Source organism: Eutrigla gurnardus (assembly GCF_963514095.1).
Source record: "Eutrigla gurnardus genome assembly, chromosome: 4".
Classification (NCBI taxonomy): domain Eukaryota; kingdom Metazoa; phylum Chordata; class Actinopteri; order Perciformes; family Triglidae; genus Eutrigla; species Eutrigla gurnardus.
In genome coordinates, this window is record NC_139918.1 from 9503888 (window position 1) to 9524562 (window position 20675).

The window sequence follows — 20675 nt, forward strand, 5'->3', positions numbered from 1 at the left end:
CCAGTCCTGTCTCACTGTCTCCCCTCCTGTAAGATACCGGTCCTGTCTCACTGTCTCCCCTCACACCGTAAGATACCGGTCCTGTCTCACTGTCTCCCCTCACACCGTAAGATACCAGTCCTGTCTCACTGTCTCCCCTCCTGTAAGATACCGGTCCTGTCTCACTGTCTCCCCTCCTGTAAGATACCGGTCCTGTCTCACTGTCTCCCCTCGCACCGTAAGATACCGGTCCTGTCTCACTGTCTCCCCTCCTGTAAGATACCGGTCCTGTCTCACTGTCTCCCCTCCTGTAAGATACCGGTCCTGTCTCACTGTCTCCCCTCCTGTAAGATACCGGTCCTGTCTCACTGTCTCCCCTCCTGTAAGATACCGGTCCTGTCTCACTGTCTCCCCTCCTGTAAGATACCGGTCCTGTCTCACTGTCTCCCCTCACACCGTAAGATACCGGTCCTGTCTCACTGTCTCCCCTCACACCGTAAGATACCGGTCCTGTCTCACTGTCTCCCCTCCTGTAAGATACCGGTCCTGTCTCACTGTCTCCCCTCCCGTAAGATACCGGTCCTGTCTCACTGTCTCCCCTCCTGTAAGATACCGGTCCTGTCTCACTGTCTCCCCTCCTGTAAGATACCGGTCCTGTCTCACTGTCTCCCCTCCTGTAAGATACCGGTCCTGTCTCACTGTCTCCCCTCCTGTAAGATACCGGTCCTGTCTCACTGTCTCCCCTCCTGTAAGATACCGGTCCTGTCTCACTGTCTCCCCTCCTGTAAGATACCGGTCCTGTCTCACTGTCTCCCCTCCTGTAAGATACCGGTCCTGTCTCACTGTCTCCCCTCCTGTAAGATACCGGTCCTGTCTCACTGTCTCCCCTCCTGTAAGATACCGGTCCTGTCTCACTGTCTCCCCTCCTGTAAGATACCGGTCCTGTCTCACTGTCTCCCCTCCTGTAAGATACCGGTCCTGTCTCACTGTCTCCCCTCCTGTAAGATACCGGTCCTGTCTCACTGTCTCCCCTCCTGTAAGATACCGGTCCTGTCTCACTGTCTCCCCTCCTGTAAGATACCGGTCCTGTCTCACTGTCTCCCCTCCTGTAAGATACCGGTCCTGTCTCACTGTCTCCCCTCCTGTAAGATACCGGTCCTGTCTCACTGTCTCCCCTCCTGTAAGATACCGGTCCTGTCTCTGTCTACCTTAAGCTCAGTTTCACGTGAAATCATAGAGGGAAAAAGGAATACATATTTCCATCTCTACACTATTACACTATTTTTACCTGCATGCACTCAACTAGTGTAGGATAGTATTCATTATTGATGTATCTGTCTATCATGTTCATGGTTTATTTGTTTTGACTGTTGCAGCTAATCAGATTAACGCAATAGTTTGATTTCATTCTCGTAAACCCAACGGTTCAGAGAGACGATGAATTAGTGTATCACAATATCTCGATATATCATCTTATCACGATACGATTCTATTGATACATTATCATAATGGATGATCGGCCCCAGGCGACAGGCTCAGGGATGAAAACGGGCTCATTAATGATTCAGAAAAGTTCCTGTTATTTCCCCGGTGTAAACACACCTGTTGGTTCAGGTGAAGCTTTATTGCTCCGGCTGATAAACAATTGCCTCCTCGCTTGTGCTTTGCTGGGAAATGTGTCCATATTTCTCCCTGCAGCTCTGCTCTCCGTCTGCTTTTATTGTTCATAAACTCATAAAGCTGTCTGGCTTTTATTCAGAGTGGATGTGCGATCGGGGGGGGGGGGGTCAGAATTTACTGCTGCTACTTGTGGAGGCGTTCTCGGTCTGATATTGATCTACCTGCTCATCGTCTGCCTTTTCATTTAACCCTCCGCGTGACCCTTTGTTTGCCTCTCTGTGTTGTAGATCTGTCAGAGAAGAAAAGCGACCTGAGGGTTTGTGATGACTCCACCTGTCGATTCGGAGGCGTCTGCAGAGACGACGGAGCACAGCTCAAATGTGTCTGCCAGTTCCGGGTAGGAAAACGTATCCTCCTCTCGAGGCTTCTGCTCTTCTGTTTATTTTGTGTTATCATCCACAACTCTGTGGCTTTCAGCTTCCAGCCCATTGGTTCCACTAAAGACTTAAATCACTCGATAGGTTTTTTCCTATCCTATTTTCCTCACCTTTTTGATTTTACGCAGTCGCCATCAGGGCTGTTTGGCCTTCTTGTTTTAGAGCCATCATGTTTTCAAGTTGCCATTTTGGTTTTTGGCAGTACCCATCTTGTTTTCGGTTTGTTGCCATCTTGGTTTTTGGCCATAGCCAGAAGTGACATGTGAGCATGGAACTAAGTACAACTTAATGCTGAATAAGACATTTTTACGGGACCAAAATGTTACTATTAACTTTCATGAAGTGAAAACACACTGTGAAAGGGTTAAAGACACTCCCAGACCAAACAAGGTAGCCCCGCCCTAAAGCATACCCTGATTGATGGTTTATTTGTCTCTGAATGGGCCATAATTGACTAAATGAAGATCATGTTGGATTGAAGACTGGAAACTGGAGATTGAGTCCATCTTTAAAAAGTTGAATATATATGAGTTTCCCGCTCTTATGCTTTTGATCATATTTGGGATGGCCAAACACATCAAATATGATAAAGAGTTACCTTTAAAAATACTGAAAACATACCAGAATCAGAGTACTTCAGAGTCACAGGCAGCCGTGTTCACACCGTGAACAATCTGTGGACTGCAGCTCTACGATCATATCTTACATTTCATAGAGAGACTGAACAGAACTACGAGTACAAACCAGAGACTGTCTGTGGTACAAACAAGGTCGCTGCTGTATTTATGCTGAGATGGCGTTATTTTAAGTGTTTACGTGGCCTACCTCTGAGGTGTATTCCAGAATGCAGGCTCAACAAACTCTGAACCTAACCCTCAACTCGGAGTCAACCAACTCTGAGACCAGCAACTCTGAGTTTTCAGTTCCAGAACAGCTATTCTGAATTAGTTAAGAAGTTTTAGCAAAACCGCCATTCTGAAATACACCCCTGATCGATCAGAACTCCATTCAGAAAACAAGTTTTTTAAAAGTTGTTTGCTAATCGTTTTGCGGACAGACCTAACAAAGCATGATATTTTTTTTACATCGCCATTATGTCATTACTTCGGCATCATTTTTTTCCTTTTATCGCAGTTAAATCACAACAAAGTTGTTTGATTTTGCTGCATACCGTTGTATGTCCAGGTAATATGAAATTCTACGAGCACCTCCAGGTGATGTTATATGAAGCAATAATGGTTATTTCAGTCGTGATTGATGAAACATTGATGGTGTCTACGTAGAGTCCAACCCGGACGATGCAAATAAACACAAATGGCCCTGTGGCCAATCTCTTAAAGGGGCCATATTATGAAAAACAGGTTGTCTCTACACCTATAAACTGGTCCTCCCTGAGCCTGCCAACTCCCAGGATGAGGAAAACAAGCAATTCCTGCATGGTCTCTGCAGCCCACCCTCTGGTAAAACGGGGCTCCTTCAGGCTGTTCAGACTCAGCTCCTTTCTTTACGTAACGAAAGGAGTCATTGCATAAGCCCGAACTCCTCTGCACGATGATAGGAGATCCGAAAGGGGGGCGTTTAGCAACACAGCGCTGAGAGCCGACAGCGCAGACGGAGAAAGCGGACAGGCAGCGCCAACCAGAGAGACCCACGGAGAGTGCTGACGGAGAGCACGGACAGACCGACAGCAGGACTGACAGCCCGGGCCGACAGCACGCACGGACCCACAGCGCGCACGGAGAGTGTGGACCGACATCACGGACAGACAGTGAGGGAGAGCGCGACCGACAGACCCATAGCGTGCACTGAGAGCACGCACGGAGAGCATGGACCCACAGCGTGCACGGAGAGTGCAGCCCAACTTACCGGTCATGAAGCTGGGTGATCCGGCTGGTGCTCCGTGAATAAATCCCTGTGCAGGTGAAGCTGGAGACAATCCTCCCTCTGTCTCATGCGCTCTGGTGCGTCTTCACTGCTGCCTCCGGTCGGACGGTCCGGGTCTGGTCTCTTGCGTTTCATTTTTACAGCTACGGTCCGTGTTAGCTTGTATGTGTGTGCTAACCACTTCACATCGGACCTCTTCAGTAACGAGGGTCAGTACAAAGCTGGCTTTGCCTCGACACTGACCCTCGTTAAAGGATCTGTCCGAACCATACGGGACCCAGCAACTTCACCTGAGACACATAGGAGCCATAGCGATACATCCACGTAAACATTGGTACATGCTACCGCTAGTGTAAGCGACATCGTCTCCGTCTCTCTCCAAGTAGGCGATGACAGCCGGAGCTCATTAGCATTTAAAGGTGCAGACACAGAAACAGCCTGTTCTCAGCAGAGGTCATTTGAGCAACTTTTAGACAGCTGAACTTTAGGACCACAGATGGGTTTGGGGCAATGCATATCGAATACAGTGTTGTTGGCTCCTGACAGCTGTGTGGAATTGATGAAAACAGTATACTATGGGAACTTTAAAATTCAAGATTGAAGCTGAGAAAAGTCGACCAGCAACGAGACAGAACCAGTAGCAGCCTGCTCTACCAACTCTGTCAACTACGATAATATGGTGCCAAGTCACCAGAAACGCAGAAGATAAACAAGCCTGTAGCTGAATACATTAGACATTATGTTATTATCCATATCATCCATAATAATGGTATAATATAACACAAATAGAGATGCAATGTAAACCTTTGTTTTGTAATTCTACTGAAGGTAATTTTCAGTTTCCATTTATATATTATGTGTATATTCCTTCACTTTCCGATAATGTCCCTGCTCCTCATTAAAATGTGAGTAAAACGCAGCAGCCACACAATAACCATAACTTCTCTTGTACTATAAGGGTAGAGTGGTTGTCTGTTTATCACTGTTTATGACCGAGAAGGTGCAGTTCCTCGACTTCTATTGCTCATATTCATTAGTCTATGAATTCATGTGTTAGTTCCTTCAGTCACATCAGGAAACATAGCATGCTGTTGTGATATAAAACGGAAATGTTATAGCTCTCTAGTCAGCAGGTTGTTTTTTTTATTTTATTTATTTTATTGCATATTTATCCAAACAACATGATGGCGTAAAGGGCGGCGCCTGGTCCCTCATGATTCACACTGAAGACCCACAGTGTGAATCTAAACCGCCACTCTGTGATCTGAAAGCAAAACCCACGTCCGTGTCTTGTGTCCACACAAACAGGCCGTAGCTGTTCAACCTGATCAGGGGAGTTTCACAGCTGCCTGGGCCAGACGGCGGCTGAATACTGAAGCAGCGGCCAGCAGATTTATTGCATCTCATATCCCACTGCAGGAAGAAGACGAGCAGAGGACAGGCTGCAGCACAGTCCTTAAACCTTCAGCAGGAGACGTCCCGTCATTGAATCTTTAGCAATTCACTTTAATCTCCCAGTGAAGATTCACGACACATGCGGTCAATAATAATGTAACTTGACTTTGATGCCTTCTTCTTCTTCCTTTCCTTTGCTTTACATCATTTTGACTGGGTATGATCTGGAAATTCCCTCACTTTTTAATATGTTATCATTGCCCAGAGTCCGGATGTGAGAAGCTCAAAATGTTGCTTTCCTCACCGTCTTCACTGTTTCATTATCTTTATTTATTATCATAATTATATTTATGATCCATCCATCCATCCATCCATCCATTTATCCATCCATCCATCTATCTATCCATCCATCCATCCAATCGGCCATCCATCCATCCATCCATTCAATCGTCCTTCCATCCATCCATCCATCCATCCATCCATTCAATCGTCCTTCCATCCATCCATCCATCCATCCATCCATCCATCCATCCATCCATCCATCCATCCATCCATCCATCCATCCATCTATCCATCCATCCAGCCATGCATCCATTCGTCCTTCCATCCATCCATCCATCCATCCATCCAATCGTCCTTCCAGCCGTCTGTCCGTACATCCATCCATCATCCATCCATTTTCCACTTATCTGGATCGGGATCTCAGGGTCAGCAGGGTATTCCAGACGTCCCCCTTCCAGGAAAAGATTTCCAGCTCTTCCTGAGGAACCCGAGGCATTCCCAGACCAGACCACATAGTCCCTCCAGCGTGTTCCGGCCCCTTTCACCCTAAAGGAGGAGCGGCTCTACTCAAAGCTCCCTCCGAATATCTAAGCTACTTACCCTATCTCTAATGCAGTATTCATAACAACAACAAAAATCATTTTTGCCTTGTGTTTCCGCACGAGTAATCCCTAGGTTTCATCCATCATGACTGAAATAACTACTCTTGCTCCTTTGTACATGTGGAAATCCCAGCTTCACCAGGAAACCAAACAGTGTCTTGCAAGACACAGATCAAAAGGATTCTGAAATAACTAAGATGGTGATTTGTAAATAGTCTGAAGTCATGCTTTGTTACGTCTGTCTGCAAGACACAACTTTTGCTTTTGCTTGCTTTTTCACGCGGTGCTACTGCATGCAAAGATGCAAATAGACGCACATTGAAATGGTCTCTCAGAGCTCTACCATAGAACCTCACATACAGTAAGTACAGAGACTAGTGTTTAAACAATAGAGGCTCTGTAGTACAAACAACAAGGTCGATGCCATATTTATGCCTTGAAGATGTTATTTGGACATGTTTAAGTGTAGAATTGGAAGTAACGCTTCACTTCGTTATTCTGAAGAAAACAAAACTTCCCTCAGCAGGAGTTTTGGACGTGAACAAGACGAAAACAAGCAAACTGGCGTCCTGTTGCTTGATCTTTTAAACCCTCACTGAGCTCATGAATCTGTCCCTGTGTGCTCTGAAACCTGGATTCACTGATTGATCGCTGCTCAATACTTTTGTAATTAATGCATTTCCATAAAGCTCACAGGAGTTGTGAACTGTGTGTTGCTGCAGAGTGTGCTGGCTGTGCAGAGGTCATGGAGCAGAGGTCGGCTCTAGGGGATTCTTGCTAAATGATTGATGGCTGTGAGTTAATAGAATATAGATTGCTGAACACTGATATGTGTCCCTGGCAGCTGCAGTTTGTATCTGACAGCAGAGTCAAGTTATGTTGCGCTAACCTTCATGCAGAATGAATGAAACTCTTGATGCTCCTCAACAATTCATATCTGTGCAGGTTTTTTATTTTTATTTCCTCAACTGTTTTCTTTTTTTAGTTTAACTTTCTAGTTTAACTAGATTTTCGTCACCCTACTGCTTATAACTTCATCCTGTGTAGGTTCAGCTGAGGTTCCAATGAGTTTGTTCTCGTGAGGGCGGCCCATTCTCAGTGTTTTCTGGAAGTTTCTGGCTGGACTGTAGAGGGCCAGCCCTTTAGGATGCTCTGTGGCTGAGTGAGTGAGTGAGTGAGTGATCAAATTGCAACCATTGATCAGTCAAGCGATGATGGTTAAATCCTTCACAGCAGCCATAGCTAGCGTTAGCACACCTGCAGCTAGCGTCTGAACAATCTAACTTCACCCCTAAAAGACAGCAAAACTGTCTACATGAAGCATTGTGAACTTCATCAACATGTTTACGTGCTAGTTGGATCCATTGTTGTTGGAGATAACTGGGCTGTTTACTGTGATAACTCTCTTGGTTTGCCTAGCATTTTTGCTAGCATTGGCCAAAACTCCTCACCAACATATTTACAACAACACTATGTGATACTTCTTAGTATGTCTGAAACATTAGTGTAGGGACATTTACCTATATGTGCCCTACTGCGAGGGGCAACGAGGGCTTTAACAAAGTTTGACGCGTGATGTGTATTGATTCAATGTCCAGAGTTGTATAATTCGTATCGGATATGTCAATCCATTTATTGACAGCAAAAATCTCAACGAAACAAAAACTCTTAACTTAAACAATGAATCCCGACCTGCGTGATACGGAACACTTAACACGGTCCAAAACTGTTTGTCCTCCAACTCGAAGCACCCCACCTGCTTCAATCACTGCTTCAAATAAGTAGGTTCCCATGGCAACCACAGGTGATTGACAGGTCACATAGCAACCACCTGATCTTGTTGTTTCCTGGCAAAGCCAGATGATTCATTAAATAAAAACAAACAAAAATGCATTTTGGCTCTAACAAAGTATGAATCCAGTATTCATGAATTGCTGGCTATTAAGGGGGAAATATCACAGTACCAGCCTAAATATTGTTGGGTGACCCACCCCTCAACAAAGAATATTAAAACATAACCCCCTCCCCCCTCCCATGCTATAAATACTGAATGGTCCCTTATTATTATTGTTATTATAATAATTAATGTTATTATCATTAACCAAAAAATATATGTTTATTAACAGAGTCAACTTTTATTGAACAACTTGAGACTGACAGACTACAATCTAGTGCTACATATTAGAATCACACAGGAAATTTGCAGTTTCTAACGTGGCTTTTGTTGGTAAAACTGAGCCAATCAGCTCTTAGATGAGGTGACAGCCAGACGTTTCCCATCATGCCCGGTCTGACTCGGGAACCCTGTTTGAAGGTGGTTCCCGAGTCAGACCGTGCATATGATCTGGCTGGGGTGAGGCTCCTCCCACACAGAGTAAAAATATAAAGTGTTCATCATGAAACTGGCGGGCAGAACTAGACTGTAGGTCATGAATTCTAAAGACTGGATTGGTCTGGAAAATGAGAATCCTGGGAGTTGTCCTCCTATGTATCAAGCAGCTAAATGGTTGTAGTGTGCTGAGTTTCTCTTTATATGCCAACATGACATGTCCTGCCATGCGACCATTACAGGCGCACACATGACAGTGTCGATGCAACAACATATGGTGCATCCGTACCTGTAGGATCTTAGCCGACTTAATTCAGTCTCCATCATCAGAGTAGAACATCATCCTCTATTGAATTCTAACATTAACACAATCTGAGAACTTCTCTTGAATAAAACGGTAGAAAGTCTGGTCTATTCCGCTCTAAGCTGGTGTGGAGTTTGTCCATTGTTTCATGTCCAGCGGTCACATCGAGACCTAATTAACATTCGATTGTGTTTGATTTCCAGTGTCACAAGAACTACATCCCCGTGTGCGGCTCCAACGGGGACACCTACCAGAACGAGTGCTACAGGCGACAGGCATCCTGCAAACAGCAGAGACTCATCTCCCGGTTGTCGGACGGGCCCTGCTCCACCGGTGAGTCTGCCAGGAAATGTGCCGGGTCAACTCAGTGGAAACCTGATTGATTGAGGTCAGGGGAGTTCACCAAAAAGTGAATTACATTTATTGATATCGACCAGCGGAGGAGTATGCGAGGACATCAGTCAGCGTCTCTAAAGGTTTCAGTCATTTAAAATGTTCTTTAAGTGTCGCCCGAGGAAATAATTCACCCGCCGCCTCGTAAAAAACTGTAAAAAAAACGCTTCCGTTTGTCCGAGCATGGCAGCTCTCTCTTCCATCTAATGCTGCAGTACTAATTATCAAGTGGACCTGTTGAGATAACACTTCCGATCAGGCACCAATCAGAGACTTGCAGCTGCTATCAAAGAACCAGTTCAACCTCATTACCAGAAAAAATAAAATGTAGTTTGATGGTGTAGATTGCACTGCGAGTTCCAATGGAATCATAATCAGCTTTATTGGCCATTAGATGTGACTCCTGTTTTTCTTTCTCTCAGTGTACTTTCACAGAAATAGACTTAAAACAAGGGGATGGAAACGGTGACTGTTAACTGTGAAGAATAGAAGTAAGGGTTCTCATGTGGCCTGTAATTAGAAGCCCATTTCAAGCGATGCATGCCGATAGCTTTAGTTTGATTTATCTGTCTCTGAAACTTCGAGATCTGAAGTAACAATCCCAAGAGTTTTGGCTGAATTGCCTCTAGCCTGGAAATTCAGATACGTGCCTCTAAAAGATATGAAGTAGAGAAAAAAAAAAGACATCCAGGTGCGTCGATCATTGGCTCATTATCCACTAACAGTGTAGCATTTCAATCACAGCAAGGTGCCTTTCCTCTCTTTTCTGTGGATCTGGAATTAAATTATTAGGATTACAGCATCTGGTGAATCAGTGTTATTGACTAATGATAACTACACTGTGACGAGGTGTGAGGACGAATCATTGAGTTGTACAGTTTAATTCATTTTAGTTGCTGGCTAGTTAGCTTACTAGCTGGCTTGCTAATCCCACCATGCATTGATACGTCACTTTAACGTTTAGCCAGCTTTCACTGTTTTTAACGTCTATGAAACCATTCATGATGGAACTTTCAATCAGTTTATGCTAATCACTGTTGCTAACATGTATCGCGAGCATGCTGGCTATTGTTATGACTATGGTGGTGCTGTAAAGGTGTGACAAAATACAATTCAAACATTGGTGAATTTGATTTGACATGGAAATTTGGATGTGTGGTCTAGCTATTAGCGTTAGCAGTGAACATATGTGAATCGCAGGCTAGCTTGAAGGGTCAGGGCTACTCTTAGTACTCCTCTCTCCACAGTCTGCTGATATGGGAGATGTTGGTTTCATAGAGCTGAAAAGCCTCCTCCATAATACAGTATGTCACCTGGCTCCAGATCAGCCAATAGAAAAATTATATTGGATTATCCAGATTTCAGCCAGTAGAGGGCAGTCACTCTATATATTTATAACACAATATGTAGAATTGAAATACGTTGCACTTAAATTCCAAGATTTGGACCAGAATCCATCCAAAACTCTGAAATACCCAGATACCTTAGCGGTACTAGAATTATCACACTTTCTACAGTTACTTTGCTTTTCCTTTCCGTTAGAAACACGGTAAAATAAGACTTTAACACATGCTCTTCGTTGGTTTATGTGTTGCTGAATTTCAGGAGATTGGACAGATTCAGAAAAGATGGTGAGTTTAATTGTATCTTTACATTCAGTTGTAATTAGAGCGGGGTTGTTATTTTCCTTGTTTTTAGAATTCTGCTGACTCACCTCAGAGCAGGACTGTGCAGCCAGCGAGCAGTTCCTGTCCTGCTTAGATATTATTTTCACCTTTATTTGTTGACTCCATCCTTTCTAGTTAGCCATGCTAGCTAAATCCTGGACCTGTACTTTATGTTTTGACTGCTGCAAAGTTAAAACTGTGTAAAGATTTCACCATGTTTGGCTCATAATCCTCACATTAGCCATTTTTGAGCCTGGTGGTTTCTATTAATATGGCTACAGAGCAGACAGGGAGTGCTGCAGCGAACACAGCCTCATTTCTTTTCAGGGTCCAGATTCAACTATGAAAACACTAGGCCCATGTTTTGTACATCCTGTGTGCCACCACCTGAAGCATGATGGGAATTGTAGTGCAAAACATTTGAAATAGAAATAAGAAATTATATTATTTTGTCTCGTTGTCCACATTGTTTGTCATCACTAATGCTAGGAGTGTCCCATCAGCATGTTAGCCATTCCATGTTTAGGCTCGGGATCATTTGTGTATCATTTGGGTTGTCCCACTGCACAAAAAATTTGCTTTGTTTTTGGTGTGATCACAACACTGATGGCCTCTTCTTACAGACATACAGGTATAAAACCTCAAACTATTTCAAATTGTGCTAAAGGTTTTTTGTTTTTCAGAGAATTACCCCCCCCCCCCCAAAAAAAAAAAACTGCATCTCCTGCAGAACTGACTGTCCTCGCTCATATGTTAACACTCTCCGCCATGCTGCGGCGTTTAATTTCACTCTCGGTACATTTTTTTAATTGACTGAACATCAAACGTCTGTGAACTCCGGAGAACGTCATCGGTCAGATTGATTTCACAGAAGGAGCTGGTTAATCAACTCCAGATCAATATTAATGAGGAGCCGTTGATGAGAGCCCTTTAAAATCTCTCTCAAAACTGAGTGCTCTCCAAACTGGAGTCCAGGGACCCTGCGGGGGTCCTTCAGAGGTGTCAGAAGGGACTACAGTGGCATGAGGATTGTTATAATTTCACTTTGAGGCCCTTTTTTTTAAGAGAACCTGAGAGCAGCAGAGAAGAATAGGAGACTGTTACGACGTTTTCATAGCGGGTCCTTCTTTTCCTGATTCAGAGGAACTGATCCTTCACGGCCCAACTTATCCCAAGATTCATAGTATTACTCTAAAATCCTTTTTTTCAATATTCAAATCCTATTCAAATCTCCAATTCAGCCTATTATTCATATTAACTTCATTACACAGGCTTATACGTTGCAATGCCATTATCGGCAATGTGGTTGTTTTACTTCCTGTCCACTAGAGGGCGTTCCAGAAACATTACCAATAAATATGTTTAATTACCAACAGATGACAGCTTTCTTGATAAGTAATATGATGACTTCAAATTGTCAACTTTAATGGACAGAAAGTAGAATTACCACATTGCCGTTCTCCTGGGATGCTGCGTCCCCGTTGCCATGGCTACACCCTCCTCGTCTCACCGCCAGCCCTACTTTCACTTTCTCACATCTCACTTTCTCATCCTGCTGTTGGTCTCGTTCCAGATGAATAAGCCGATGGTAACACGGGTCGATCTAGCTAGCAGTAAGCAGCATGAATGAATCTTTGTCATGAATGCATCGCTTCTCCAGGTCCGTCGATATCTTTGTTTTCATTTCACCAAGTGCCGGTGACGATTGGATTTTAATCAACATGGCGTCTACGAACGGGTCAGCAGTGGGAGATGCAGCAGATTGTACAGCCTGAATCACATCATGAAGCATATCCTCATCAGAATATACCATAAAAAGACTAAATTTTGATCTCTGGCTCCATTTGACACGGTTATTCTTCCCTGTTAAGGCTCATTTATGCTTCCATTTCGTGCATAAATAGAGACGTGCGTTATCAATGTTCTAAACATCGCTGCCCTCATGCTTTCATGCGTCCTCTACGTTGGAATGGACTTTGAGCAAAACATCCTCTAGAGGGCGTCGTTCACATTAAAACGTTATTCCAATAACGTTTAAAAAAATAAGTTTATCATAACAACAAACATGGCGACTGGACAATGGAGGAGATAATGATCCTGCATCTATTGAGAAGGATGCAAAATCGCAGGCAGCGTTGTAGACGGCGGTGGTCTGTGAGACCACTGAATACATCCCGAGTGTCATTGGTTTTACCGATGACAGAAATTGACGACGAACGTCATTTTCAGTATATCAGGATGTCGGTCGGGGCTTTCGACAACTGGCTTCGCCGGGTGGCTGCTCACATTAAGCATGGGAACTCGCACAGTCCACCGGTGATGCCGGCTGAGTGACACCATTCGCTTCCTCGCGTCAGGGATCAGTCATTTTTAAAAGTTTTTTAATTTGTGTGTGCTATTCACGGCACTTTCTGTGTACAATGCCCGACACTGCCCCCTCAATTTCTGTTGGAACTGCAACGTTTGGTCCGTATCGGTACGCATCCGCAAGCTTGCCAGATACGGACAGAAATACGGACGAAATGTACGCAGAGAACGGACAGAAGGCTCCGTCCGTATCCGTATGCGTGTCTAGCGTAGAGCATAAATGAGCCTTAAAACAACCTGCCCTCTGTATCCATACTGTGCACTGTGTGTCCATTTCTACTGGCAGAATACGTTTATATCATTTATTTATTATTTCACATCTCTATTTATTGATATTCTGATTGTGAAATCATATTCAATAAACAAGCATGTGATTATGTTCTTTGGAACACTGGGAAATATGTATTAGGCTAAATCAGAAAACAAATCAACTCAGTCCAGTCTGTCATCTGTCTTCACTCCGGCATGAAACTCCAGTGATGTTTAGACGAGATGTATCAGATCAGTCCAATCAATAACTGATATCCAATGAGGGAGCATGTCGGCCGTCAAAAGGCTGCTCTCCTGTATTCTCCTCGTGTCTCCTCAGCCCAAATAAACAGCCGTCCCGAATGACAGCCGTCCCGAATGACCTCCGCTTCAAGGGAGGAGCGAATAAATATCAGAAAGGAGACTCTTGATGTAACCATCGATTTCTTATCATTGGAAGTGTAGCGGCCGTTCCGAGTGGGACGATTGTTTGGCCCTTTGGAAGTGGTCCGCATAGTGTTGCTAACTCCTGGGAAGGGAAGGAAGGGTTCTTTGGTAATGTTACAGTATCCAGCATCCAGCAGCAAAAGTGAGCTGCAGTCCATGAAAGTACCCGCTGCAGACGACATGTGCAAATCAGTACGTACAGCCCTGAGGCTCCGCCCCCACTACTGCAGAAAGTTCATTGGCAGTGAACGTGTCACGTGTCCAGATTCAACAAGGCACTGCATGGGGTCCCGAGGAAAACATCCACCAAGAGTGAAGAGATCACTTGCACATAGGAGGAACCAAAGCATAGTGGACATAGTGTTTGCCTAAGTACTCAGACAAACCGTGCAGGAGGGATATTTGCATGAGGCCGAGTTTATTTCCACAGCTGGATCCCATCAGAAGCAAAGGTTAAATGGGTTAGCATGTTCTCACCAAACAGCTGATTGACTCTCTGGGTCACACGTCTCTGCAGGCCAGTCAGGGTTCATGTTCTCATCCCACTCTTGAGAAATGTGTTTGGGAAACTTCCAGTCACACCACAGCAACAGTGGTGGTGGCTGAGGTTGTGGCGGCCAACTCTATCTGCAGGGGCAGTGGCCTGATTTCCCAGGAGGCACTACTCTTATTGCCTGTTACACCAGGGAACCGGTGCCGCGATATGCCTTCCACCTCCCTCCTGTGCGCTCGGATTGTTCCTCGCCACAAGATTTATGCTTCCTGTAATTGGAGCGTTTGGCGGCAGCGAGCCGAGGCGATGGCACAAATACTCGGCAGAGTTTATTCCCAGAGCAGGAGAGGAGGCAGCAATTTGGCTTCTTTTAGGGAGCAGGCTGGCAGGGTTGTGGGAGGTAGGAAGGCTCGTTGCTGGGGTCTGATCACGGGTCAGCGGCTCCACAGCTGAAGGTCTGAACCTCCACACCATTCTCAGGTCAGAGTTATTACTCTTTAAAACGTGTGTTGTTGGCTTTTGGACTTTACCAGCCTGTTGAAAGAGAAGAAAGGCAGAAAGCAGAGAGCAGAATTCACACAGGTGGATCAGAAGAAGAGATTACAACACTAAAAGTCTTCTTAACATTTTCCTTGTGTTCCTGTGACCACTAACCATGTTTCCATTCAATTGTCAAGTTAATTTTAAGGAAACGTTTGGAATGGTGCCTATTAACCCCCGGTTCTTTTGTTGGAAGCCCAAGAATAAACCGGAGAACTCTTCAGTTCACAGATATAGTATTTATTCAGGTCACCGGTAAAGTATGGCAGGCCTGGGCTCGGAATGGCAGAGCTCCCGCAGGATCTCAGTCAGACGAGTCCCGTTTCTGGGTGCTGGTCACATTTTATTTTCTTGGGCTGGGTCTGCCCCGTACAGAGGTTGAACTTGTACACAACCGAGTCTCACTGGGCAGTTATCTCTGACGTGAACTTACGGAAATGTAATATGAAACATATCTGTTCTAGCAGACCTAACTGTCAGATCAAAGAGGGCCTTGAAGATTCAACGGGTTCCTGCTTATCAGGTTAACATGTCACAATGTTCTAATGAGCACAACCAGTGATGTATATGAGTTCAGTGAAAAAGTACAAGTCTAAAGTGAACAAAGTAAAAGCCAAAAAACAGTGACCAGCTTTAAAGGTACTTATTCTCTTTTGAAATAAGTGCTGTGTGGTGGGTCCAATTCATGCCGATGTGAAGAGTGGTTCATGTGGATTCAGAAAAGGGACGGATTTATATATTTATATATAGATTAAAGGAACTGTAAAGTGTTAAATTTGAGAACAGAAATGGGGTGGAAGAATAAGTGTTTAATTCATTTCTTTTGACGTTGCCAACATGTTTGTTAACAAAGAACTAATAGCTGTTGTCATGGATAAATACAGACTGTTTACACTATGAGCTGTCATTTCATGTTTACATAATATTAAAATATAGTGGAGGGATGAGCTTTATCACAACATAGTTGATCTCCTAATAAGGCTATGAGGTTTTCATTCACACGAGTATTGAACAAAGTATCCTTGTGGTATCTGTATCGGTAAAGAATATTTTCAAACAAGATGCCCTACAAAAGAGTTTGCTTCAGAAATTCATGACCCACAGAGGAAGAATACTACTGGCTTTGATCCTCCGCTGACTTGAGCGTTTTAATTCATCCCAAAGTTCAAGAATTAATTTTCCAAAGTGGAAAAATGTTTTCTTCTTGGAATTTGTGTGAAATGAACATTAAATTTGGACCGAAGCTGCAACTAAACAGCGTTTTCTCCCTTCAGTGAATGCTGTCCTTGTTCGCCGCTTTCTTCCTACATTTTCTTTGTTTCTAACCGTGAACTCAACAGAAAATCAAACTTCATGTTGGATCTCTCTTTCTTCCCCGCTAAAGGAGTATGTAGTTGATATGACTGAAATTGTCTTGCCTTCCTCAGTCAAGATCAATAAGGTTAAAAATAGGCACAAAGACCAAGGATCACAAAAAGGTCGTTTTTAAGAAAAGTTCACATCAGAGAGATTCACACATGTGGAGTGCAGCCGAGGAAGCAGTAAAAGCTTGGGAGTGCTTAATTAAACACACGTTTAATTTCCTCAGCAGGTTTTATTGATTCCAGGCTGCTGCAGCGTTCCATCCAGCGGAGGATCAGCTGATTTGTTGAGCTGCAGCAAAGGGGCAACAGTTTGTTGCAACAAAGACCGTCTGCTTTTAGTATTGGTTGAATATGTTTCCATCTGACGGGAATATTGGTAAAAATCTGTCCGAAACCAAAGCGGCTCAGTTAACAGTGATTCAGACAGAGGTATGTCGAGTCGACTTTTTGAGGATTATTGATCATTATTGATCATTATTGATTATTGACCTGCGTCCTTTGCTTCTTCCCTTCCTTCCTTCTTCCTATCTCCCTGTAGTCCTACCTTATTACCTTCCTTCTTTCTTTTCCTACTACCTACCCTTCTAATACCTATACCTCCCATCTTACCTTTAGGCCTTAAAACCTCCCTAATTCCTTCTACTTTCCTCCCTGTACGTCTTTTACTTCCTCTGCTCTATCATTCTACCTGTCTCTTGTCTATATACATATCTATATTATGCAAATTATACATATTTGCCTCATTTGCTTGCAAAAATATTTTGTTCGATAAAAACACGATGGAAATGTTATGTATGGTTTTAATGACTATTGACTTTCGGACTGAAAGAGAAACAGAGAGGGGAAGATAAGATTGAACAGGACTTTATTAATCCTGAAGGGAAATTTGTGCCAGAGACTGATCGAAAACAGAATAAGAAAAAAGTAGAGAAAATCTAAAATGTATAACGAGAAACTAACACCAGTGCGAAATCAATCATATAAAGCTTGTAAAATATAGTGAACTAAAATAGAAGTAAATTGCATGAACATAAGGAATTGTACAAGTAATACTAACACCAGTACAGTAACTCTAAAAGTAAGATACATTTAGAAGAATAGAAAATGTGCAAATTACGTAAATTTCACATTTCCTCGTTTTTGCGGGCCGACATGTAATTGCTTCAGTTTGTGTCCATTGGGGTTTATGCATTGACGGTACGCAATAGTGCCGTGTGAAACGTTTACTTCATGTTTGGTGTGAACGCAGCATCACCTTTCAGGTTTCTGTGCCTTCTAGTAGACAAGGTTCCTCGTATTACCAATCAGGTACTCAGAAAACTTGAAACAACATCGAAGGGGCCTCAAGAAGCCTTCCCCTAGGATGAGGTTCTTAGAAGAACCCTCATCAACCTGTAACTCCTGCAGGAACCTCTGACCATCACAGCCCTGTTTTACTTTGAGTGAGTCCTCAAGCCAATGAAGAACCCTGGGCTGACAAAAGCTTTCTTTTAAGAACTAATATTCCTGCATTGGTCTCCTGTGGTGTTTGTATTGGACTGGAAAGGAGATTGCAACAAAACGTAAATAACGGTGATTTTTAAAACATCTCAGATCACTGAACTGTCCACATGTGAATGTTGCAGTCAGAGATCTGGAGTTCTTTGTTAAACCTCTTGGTAATAATTGAAGGTTTGCATACAAGACGTGCTTGGCCATTTTGGAGAAACTTAGTGTGAATAAAAACATTTTTATGTAATATTAGTTAGTATCTGTGGGCTCCATCCTTCAGAGGCCCTGAATGTAGACACAGCTGGAGGCCTGAACAGAACTTTATTAGCAGGGCTGATGCTAATCTCCATGGAGGCCTTCAGTTCTCCCGACACTTTAAATGTGTATTTGCTTAAACACATTTACATTTTATTTGTGTTTATGAAACGGACGTATAATTAATTTAAAGTTTCTGACTAATAACTTTGTCTTATAAAAGAGTCCTTCTACTCGTAGATGCTTCATGTTTGTGGTGACTTTATTCCTCATATTCTTGTTGAATTCTGGTTAGTTGGCAGAAACACAGACATCTGTCATGTTCAATAAGTAGTGTGCTTCAGCCGTTTGCCTCCTCAGCATGTTTCACCTGCTCCTTCCCGAGGTGTTTGATAGTCTCAATCTTTTCACTTCAATATTAAACTTCATGGATTTTCTCATTAGTAAATGAATGGTAAACATGCCCAGGAAGAGCTTCCTCACTGGTTGAAGCAGAGTTTGAAACCAAACTCTTAACGTTTAGTCAATAACGAGCTGACAGAACCATTCATTTCTCCTCTCACACTCCGGTTCTGCCTCCTTTCCCGTGAAAAAAATGATCTCATCACAACTTTGTAAAGGTGAAATTTAATTGAACGAAGCAGCCAGTGTCCATTACTTAATGTAGCAGCTACGTGCCAGGAGCTTCGCTGCGTCCACTTTCTTAATTCAACGATGCGGCGCCAAGATTCATTCCGTCCGAGTCCATTTCATGATGCAGCTGCAGGACGTTGAGTTAGACCTGCTGCATTGTCATCGTCAAGTTGCATTATCATGCATCTACAATCGGGATGAATCTGCTACTTTTTATTTTTGACTGATAATATTTGCTCCGGAGACTTCTTGTGTCAGCTTGGTCTCCTAAAAATTACGTTCCCAAACGATGAAACTGCAATTGTGAATTCCGTTTCGAGGGATAGCCGTGGATTACGTTTGCTCTGACATAACAAATTATTATCAAGCGACTCGGCATCCACCTAGGGAGGAGGTCTGGGTCAAAACTTACAGGGCTTCCACTGGGAGACTCAACCAAGCACTTTTGGTGCATTATTGTTGCATTAATGACATATTTACTTCAAGCCAAACCATGATGTTTTTTTTTTTTACTTAACAGTATTTTTGTCAGTGGCAAACTAGTGGATTTGAGTTGATTATTTGTTTTTTTGAATAAATAATCAACAGTTCTCCAGTAAAGGCACTCCAGGTTTATTTGTTGTAAACCTGAACAAGCTCATAAGACATACATTCGCTTTTAGCAAACTTATTCTGCCACCACTAAAAGAAAGTGTGTTTTGTTTTTGTTTTTTACCACTGATGAGGCTGTGTAGCGGAGTGTGATCAACGGGGGGAAAATGGATTCACTGTATCTAAAAATAATATTAAAATATTTTGCGTTCACAACATTTTGACAAAAATATATAGTTGATTTTAATTTGCATTAAAAACCACTGACATGAACCTTTCGTCTGCATTCACCGTAACCACACTACCGGCACCAAAATGGGAAGGAAGTGGCTCAGTGGTTTCAGTTTATTTATTTAAAAAGGACAGTACGCATTAATCAACATTACTATAAATGTGATAAATTTAGCCTGCTGGCTAATTTGCAACTGTAGTCCTTTTGGCAAGATGTTATAAAACCATATACCTAAAACAGAAGCATTAAATGTAAAACACAATATTTACAACACAATCCAACATAATAATAGTAAAATCAATCATAAAATACACAATGAACTCATTAAAAGTTGTCACATGTTTGATTTGTTAATAGCCAGGTCTTGTGTTTTTTTGTAAAGGTGTGGTAGTATCTTATTTCAGTTGGTAGGATGTTCCAAAACTGAGTGGCTCTGACTGCAAAACAGTACAGACTGAAGGAGCTGGACCTAAACGGCACAGTACAGTCCCCTCTCTGGGTAGATCTTGTGGACCTATTACAAATTTGTTTTGGTAAAGCCCGGCTCAATTTGATTGGCTGCCTGGGCCGTGAGTGACGTTGACCAGCGGTGAGACCCTATGTCTTGCGCTAAAAAAGTTGAGAATATGCGTTTAAAAAACTCTAGAAAAACAAAAAATTGAGAGAGCAGTCGAGTTTTGTAGGAGACATAATATCAGACACTAAAGCAATAAGATGAAGATGCTAGCTTACACAGGGAGCTGGTAAACACAATTTTATTGATTGATTACATAAAAAAATAGCGAACTATGCATTTCACATGTTGCTTCATCTGATTTTCCTTCGGTCTTAAATTATCTGGTGCTGATCAGCAAAGAATCACAACCCCTTCTCCAGCTCCATTACCCAAATCAAAATTCACACTATGCTGAAGTAATTGCATAAAATATTGTGAAATAAATCAATACATTTCTATTATGACATATTCACCCATACATATAATATTAATAATAAAATGAATCACATCAGAGGACAAGTGGTAATTAAGGAAATAGAATATTGTATTACATATACACATACACAGGTAAACATCTACTCCCTGAAATAGTTGAATATAGCTATCGAAGTTGGAGCGGGAAGGG

At 42.9% G+C, this 20675-nt stretch overlaps 1 protein-coding gene across 1 annotated transcript in view; it reads left to right on the forward strand.

Moving 5' to 3' along the window:
* LOC311012990 (tomoregulin-1-like) overlaps nucleotides 1-20675 on the forward strand; it is an 83915-nt gene that overhangs the window by 38075 nt on the left and 25165 nt on the right. The window contains exons 2-3 of the mRNA XM_084008848.1: nucleotides 1887-1996; nucleotides 9036-9165. Of these exons, the coding sequence (XP_083864974.1) occupies nucleotides 1887-1996; nucleotides 9036-9165 (240 nt within the window). The remainder of the gene's footprint in view (nucleotides 1-1886; nucleotides 1997-9035; nucleotides 9166-20675) is intronic.